Consider the following 7,213-nt stretch of genomic DNA (forward strand, 5'->3'; position numbering starts at 1 on the left):
TGTACACAACCCATCCAAGTGGCACAAGAAAGGGGAGTGGATCCAAGTGGTTGCCTGAACCCACAAGAAAGATCTGCGTTGCTGAGGACTGGTGAAGACAGGATTGGGGTACTCTCCCTCATCTTTTTGGGGGTTTTTTCCATTTTTTTAGATTTGATGTCACCAGAGAAGATCACATGAATAATCTCAAAGTTTAACCAAAGCAGCCCTGTCTCCCTCACACACAGCTCTCTACCACTCCATTTAATTTTTACAGTTGTTTCTTCCCTAAAATGTCCAATAATGCAAACATTTATAGAAAGAGAAGGCTTTTCTTAGGAGACCAATGCTGTGAAATTTCCTAGATTGCATTCTTTTCTTTCTCTCTCCTATTTCAGAGAAAGCTTCTTTCTTATCCCTGCTATTGCCAACCTCCTACTTACAAGTGAAGGAATCCAAAATAAACTCATTAGTTTCAGTGAAGATACTTTGGAATTATTATTTCCTTCTAACTCCAAGTATAACTTAACTCTGATTTCCTTAACCACTGTATGGATTCCTGTTAGGCACTCAGATTTCAGCCTGTGTCCAGCACTCTTAGTAACCCAATTAATGTCACAAAAACTCAGTTATATTAGAACTTAAAGCAGAAACAGAGGCGTTGCACTGTCTTGTCTCAGTCAATAGTCGGTACTCACCTGGAAGAAGGTGTATGGTTTTTCTTTCTTTCTTTTTTCTTTTTTTCTAATTTAAAAAGAGGCATCTATGAATTCATTTTAAAAAACCAAACCAAACAAAAAAAAATCCAACAAGAAACAAGATTTTCTATAACTACCTTAGATTTAAGCTTTATTTCCTGACTCATAGCAGTGTGACATGGGGAGGTGCAGACAACTGGACCAGGCTGATGTCAAGATAGTGGAAGAAATACCATCTTTTGGAGGTGTAAATTTTGCATTTCTGTATCCTCATTTCAAAAGCATATCTAGCAAATGGAAATAATTTCCATAATATTCATATCCTCAGCCAAGAGGATTTTAATTAAAGGATTTAATTTGTTGGTTTTACCTTTATCATGAAAAGATATTTAAAAAAAACTCTAAGGGTAACAATTCACATGACCATTCAATCCAATATATTAAATTGATACCATCCTAAAATTTCCTGTAAGAAAAGTCAGACATTCATCCCTGTGTTGGCACAGGGCTCTGAAACCCTCATCTGGTTCTCTTGTGTAGAATATTAGGTACTTAAATTTGTCTCACTTTTTATTTATGAGCACAATGCACTGCAAAGCACACAGGATACCAACAACAGCTGCATTTCAGCCACATGTGATCCCTATGGAAATTGGGATTGCTTAGAAGGACATGTACCAACACACAAAGAGGATTTTTTTCTTCCTAACTACCCGCCCGCATGTGGGAAGGCAGGGTGTGTATATCAGTATATCTCTGAAGTTTGGAGGAGAGGTAATACCCAGGATTAAAACTGTTACAGGCATGTTATTTCTTGCCATACAACGTGGAAATATCAAAGTTCACACCCTGTTATTTTGGAAGATCAAACCAAGCGTAGATGGCAGAACCTGTCTAGCTAAAAAGAGCACCAGTTTGGGACTCATGCTCACTACACTGAAGCATTTGAATTGCTTTTTTCCCCCCAAGTTTTAATTCTTCCAAATTATGCCTAGGCCATGCCCTAAAAAAACCAGAAATTGCAAGGACACTGTGCCATGGTGAGGATAAGGAAGATGGAAAAACCCTTCTGAATTAGTGTTTGGGAATATGTCCCCAAAGCTCCACCCCTCATCCCCAGATGCTCCATTTCCAGCCCTGCTTCTCCCAAATCCCACCAAAAGCCTGGGAAGTGCCGAGCATCATTTCTGCATTGCACTGTGCAACGTTTCACCAGTCTCAGAGAGTTTTATTTCCTCCTGGAAGCTCTTCTTCCCCCTGGAAGTCCTTTGTCTAAGAACAGGAATAACTACTGGAGAGCAGGGAAGTGAGAGTGTCTGATTAATGGTCTCTTGCCTCAAAATCTGTAAGCTTATGTCATGGGGTCCTTGGTCCAATAAAAGGTCCTCCCCAAAAGACTGTGGAGCCTGACCTGAACTCCACAGTATGTCTCTGGAGCCACTGTTAGTCCTCTTGTTTTGTATTCATGACAGCACATGTGATGAACAGCTAAATGTTTGGTGAGGTAGCTTTGGGTGGTTCATCCATCACCTATGTCCATTCTCCACCTATGTGGAGAACCTATGTCCGTTCCCCCTAACAGCTTGAGGGGGAAGGTGAGCTTTAGTCTGTAACACATGACTGTGCAGAGAAATCCATATCCACTGATGTGCTGGGTGTGGTGGAAACTCTCTGAAGCTCTCCTGAAGCACAGTCTCCCCACCCTGTTGTGACATCTCTTTCGAATATGTAAGAGCTTAGGCTGAGTGGGACATCCAAATGTGAACTCTTGTGCTGACCCCTGTTGGAAACTATATTCCTGTCCTAGCCTGCTCTCAGAATCTTGCAGGCTTTGCAGGAACACTATCTCCTGCAACCAGAACCCTATGTGCCAGAGGAGCCACCTCAATTGTCTCTGGGGTGAAGCTGTGGGATGGGGTTGCTCTGACATGTCCAATCCTCCCAGAAAATGAAGAGACACCTTAAAACAGTTTGTTTGTTTGTTTGTTTGTTTATTTTAGTCTACAATATCTGTAGGGTTCTCCTCTTTCTCTTCCCAATCTACTGAAACTTTGTTGTCAGGGCAGGTCAGGTCCCCTTTGGCTTCATCGGTGTAGCTGCTCGCTGGTGCTTCTTCTTGTCCCCCATAGAGATGGACGTCTTTGAGGTACTGGATAAACTGTTTTATCTAGAGTGGGAAAGAGAGATGGCAGAGCTCAGCATAGGGATGGAAATAGGAAGCAGAGAGAGATTTGTTGGGCCCAAATGTCATCGATCAAGTTGAACAGGGGGATAAGCATTTACCTTGCTGGATCTGCACCACCAGAATGGAGTTTTGTAGGCAAGTCTGAGTTCAGAGTATGGGTGAATGAAACCCAACCTTGGCTGTGGCTTGATCTGCATGCCCTGCATCTCCTGCCCCAGCCTGCCTGGCTCCCACTCCTTTCGCCTCAGAAGAGACAGGTTTGCCTGGTATCCCCTGCCCATTCCCCATGCCCGAGAGAGAAAGGAACGTGTCTATTGGGCCTGTGGGCTCTCCCCTCCTTTAGGCAGCTGAGAGACACTACTGCTCCTCTTTCTGGGCAGGGAATATGGCTCTGGCTTGGCTTTACCATGTCCAGCTGTTTGAGGCTGTCATCCACCGACACTTTACACTCCGCATTCAGCCGCATGTTGGTGGACTGGAAAAGGTCGTGGATGGCTAGCTTGATGGTCCAAAGCTTCTTGGTTTTCTTGGAAGTCCTATTCTGGATGTCAGTCCAGCAGGTCTCCTGGAAGGAGAGGAGATATGCAGCATGGGGATGGGCCCCAGCAGAGATGCTTCTTCAGCACTGAACACCTGGCTTGGAGACCCTAACTTCCACACTCATCTGCCTGGCTAGGAAAAACCCGTCCTTGCCAGGCTGTGCTGGAGGTGGTTCAGTTTGGTGTGATGAAAGCAGATCCGGGAACCACCATAACTGCTCCTTGCTCCAGGAACCTCCCCATCTCTTTTCCACTCCTGCAGTCCTCACTCTGGTTCCCTGCAGGCCCTATTCGTGCTACTCTCAGCAGGGTTGCTGATACCCTGGCAGCAACACATGCCACTGCCACCCTCCTAGACCAGGTGCTTTCCAGCTTTGCCTGATGGCAAACTGGCTCCAGACCTGGTCTGTCATTCTTCCCTCTGCAACCCCACGGAGGGATGAAATGATGAACCTCCTCCCATCACAAAGACTGCTATTGGGCCCTGCCATGACCTCATGGCTGAAGGATGAGCCATCAGCCAGTCTTGACAGAGACAGGCCTTGGAGATCTTCCCCTGCCTGCCCCACAGTTCCTTACCCAGAGGCGGATGTCAGTCTGAGCCTGGTCAAAACGTAGTTTGAGCTGCGCCAGCTTGCTTTTGTACTGAAGCATCTCAGCTTCTTTCTCTGCCCTGTATTGTTCCAGGAGCACCTTGTCTTGCTCAGTCAGTTCCTTGTGCCCCTGTTGTGACTGCAGAAGGTCCTTGTGTGTCCTCACCAGCAACGTGTACCGTGAAATGACTTCCAGGATGTCCTCAAACTACAGCACAGGATTCCTGGTGTTAGTAAACCCATGCCCTTCCCTCACAAGCTGCAGGTCTTGTTTCATTTGGCACCCTGGCCTTACCAGGGCCAACACCTCCCCCAGATGAAAGATCTTCTCTTCTTCCCCAACTCTAACGATTCTGTGATCCTGTGATTCTCAACGAGACTTCCTTTCCTGCTCCAGTTCTCCTACCCTAACTCTCCTCCCTGCGGCTCACCTTGGTTGCAGGGAACATCTTCCCATTCCATCTGAGGTCTCAAGCATCCAGTAGGTTTGTCTCATCTCTTTTAGTTTCAACACCTGTGTAAGGCCCTTCCCAAGACCATGATCTGTCTCTCTCACATCCAAACTCACCTGTGAGATCTTCACCACGTCCTCCAGGTATTTCTTGAAGACAGAGTATTTCTGTAGTTTTTTGCAGAGTTTCAGGTGCTCTTTGCTGAGGGCTTCCAATTTCATCTTAGCTTTCAAAAGCTCACTCTCCTTTTGCATATTCTCCTCTCTCTCTTTGCTGTCTATCTTCAGAGCCAGGATTCGTACCTCTTCATTTTCCTGGTGGTTTCCCCCACCAACACACATGCACATACATGCATGCACATACAGAGAGAGGGAAAGGAAGGCAAGGAAAGATGGGGCTGGATCACTTAACAGCACTGGAAGGGCATACTTTCAGAGAGTAGAGTCTGGTACTGAAGCACCCTAGGAATATTTTCCCTCCCTGTTTCACAGGGCGATCCCTCTTGCATTGACCCTTTGGTCTTGGAGACAGGTGCCTGGGATGGCATTCTGATTTTCAGACCTACTTGTTTCTGTCCCTGGAACACAGTTGGATGCCAACAGTAGTGGCAAGGCTGAGACCCTTCCTAGGGGACATTTGGTGCCCTCAGTAGATCCCACTAGTACAGGACAAGCTCTCTCTCAATCAAGCTCTAGTAAGACTTTTCTGTGTATGTGGTACAAAACCTCGTGCCATGCAGTTCCTCTTCCTTACACCTCCAGGTTCAAGGGAGACTTGAACAGGAGTACTGGCCCAAGACTCTCTTCCCCAAGGGAGGGGAGGAGTGGGTGGTATGGCTCAAGGTCATGTCATCTGGCATACCTGTATAATTTTCCCAGATTTCTGCACGTGGTCTTTCAGCTGAGCCCTCTTGGCATGCAGGGCCCTCCACCGGTCGACGATGACTTTCATCCTCTCCCTGAAGGCCTGAAGCACCAGAGTGAGGGTGGCATGGCTGCCCTCACCCAGCACCAGTCACCTGCCTGCTGGTGCCCCGCTCCAAAAAACCACAAGCCCTCCCAACCATGCCACAACACCCTTCCATCTTTCTCACCTCATCTTTCTCTGCCAGAGTCTTTTCCATCAGTCGGATTTCCATCTTAGTCTTCAGAAGGTGCATAAATGAAGATGGGGATTCCTCCTCTCTCACTCCGAGTTCCCTGCCACAGAAGTTTTCCTCAAGGTTACATGCAGGGTCCAGTTCCTTGGCAGGGTGTTGGATTGTTCTGGGTGTTGGACAGTGTCCTATGTGGGGCAATTGGGCAGAGCAACCCAACACAATCTCTGACCCCATCTGGCAGCCTGGCATCCCCACTCCTCCCCAGTGGGGATCCCCCTGGCAGAGCACGGGGGTGTTATAGGGAGGAACAGGACTGAGGAAGGCAGGTACAAGAGCAGATAGAAGTGATGGAGATAAGGGATCGGAGTTTGCCATGGCAGGGGAAAGAGGGATGGAGAAGACAAGAGAAGAGAATGGAGGCTGGTGGAAGAGGCCCCTCACCTGAACAAGTGTGGGAGTTCCACTCTGTAGAGGTTGAGGAAGTAGCCTGACATCTTCCCATGGCTCCAGATATCCATGATTGCAGCCACCAGCAGGAAAGAGAGAACCCAGGCCCTGGTGGCAACACCCCTCTCCCAGGTCAGCCCAGGAGCTGCCCTGCAAGCCTGAGGGCCCAGAGGTGTGTGGGAAGCACCGGGCAGGAGATGAGCCCCTCTGCTTTCCTGGGACCTTCCTTGACCTGTGGCCTCTGAAGCCCTGTGGCCCTGCGGCTACTCCAACCCCTGTGCCAGGCCCTGTGGCTACTCAAGCCCTGCAGACCGGCCCTATGGCTACTCCAACCACCGTAACAGTCTCTGTGGCTACTCCAACGACCATAACAGCCCCTGGCAACTGAATGGTTGCTTGACAATGGAATGTTTGCTTGAAATTAGGGGGACTGACCACTCTGTCCAGAACCAAGAATTTTTTCATTCCCTTTCTCTCATTTCCTCTCGTTCTTCCTCTGCTAAAATTTGGCCCCCATGCCCTGTGACCTCTGCTGCCTTGGGTAGGTACTTCAGTGCCACATCCTGACAGCCACATCCCTCTGTCCCAGTGCTCAGAGCAGGGGGCTTTCTCCTCTCTCTCAAACCCCAGATGGAAACACTGTTAACCAGGCACATCCTCAGGGATGTGTGATCACTGTACTGCCATGGTGAAGTAGTGCCCTTACAGCTCTGCTCATTGAGACCAGCTGCTCAATGCTTTCTCTCCCATAAGTAAAAACATCCTTTTCCAGCCCCTAAGCCCATCATCCAGTGGGCCATGAAGCTCCAGTGCATGGCTCTAAAAAGAGCAGCTGCTCACTTCGTAACAGCAACAAATTGCTCTTGCTGGAGAGTGCAGGGGATAACGCTCCTGGCTGCTCCCTAATGGGTTATTTAAATCCTCCTAATCAAGCAGTGGCAAACCATCACTCCTTGAGAGTGGTTTTCCATTTCCTATTTTTCTTCTGGCCCTTCCCAAAGCCCAGGTCTTCCTGCAGGAGGGTGCCCAACCGTCAGGCACCAGGCACACAAATGCAGCCAAATTAAACAGATCTAATGGCTCTTGCAGCAAAAGCTCCAGGTCCACATGCATGAGCTCTGCTCCTGGAGTCTGAGGAAGAGAAAGTTTCTTCTGCTCAAAAGGAATTTTTTTCCTGTCAGTTATGATAAAAGCTCAAGCTGAAGATGATCTACAGAGAAC

At 48.0% G+C, this 7,213-nt stretch overlaps 1 protein-coding gene across 1 annotated transcript; it reads right to left on the reverse strand.

Moving 5' to 3' along the window:
* Positions 1-2,652: 2,652 nt before the first annotated feature.
* Positions 2,653-6,377, reverse strand: LOC113956330 (coiled-coil domain-containing protein 42-like). The gene is made up of 7 exons (XM_027662747.1): positions 5,987-6,377; positions 5,540-5,645; positions 5,308-5,412; positions 4,563-4,760; positions 3,981-4,202; positions 3,269-3,427; positions 2,653-2,844 (listed from the first exon to the last, which is right to left on the reverse strand). Exons 1-7 carry the CDS (start codon positions 6,061-6,063, stop codon positions 2,674-2,676), a joined length of 1,038 nt encoding a protein of 345 aa, XP_027518548.1. The 5' UTR covers positions 6,064-6,377; the 3' UTR covers positions 2,653-2,673.
* Between the last annotated feature and the right edge of the window lie 836 nt (positions 6,378-7,213).

This window comes from Corapipo altera, unplaced genomic scaffold (assembly GCF_003945725.1).
Source record: "Corapipo altera isolate COAL_440 unplaced genomic scaffold, ASM394572v1 95, whole genome shotgun sequence".
Classification (NCBI taxonomy): Eukaryota; Metazoa; Chordata; class Aves; order Passeriformes; family Pipridae; genus Corapipo; species Corapipo altera.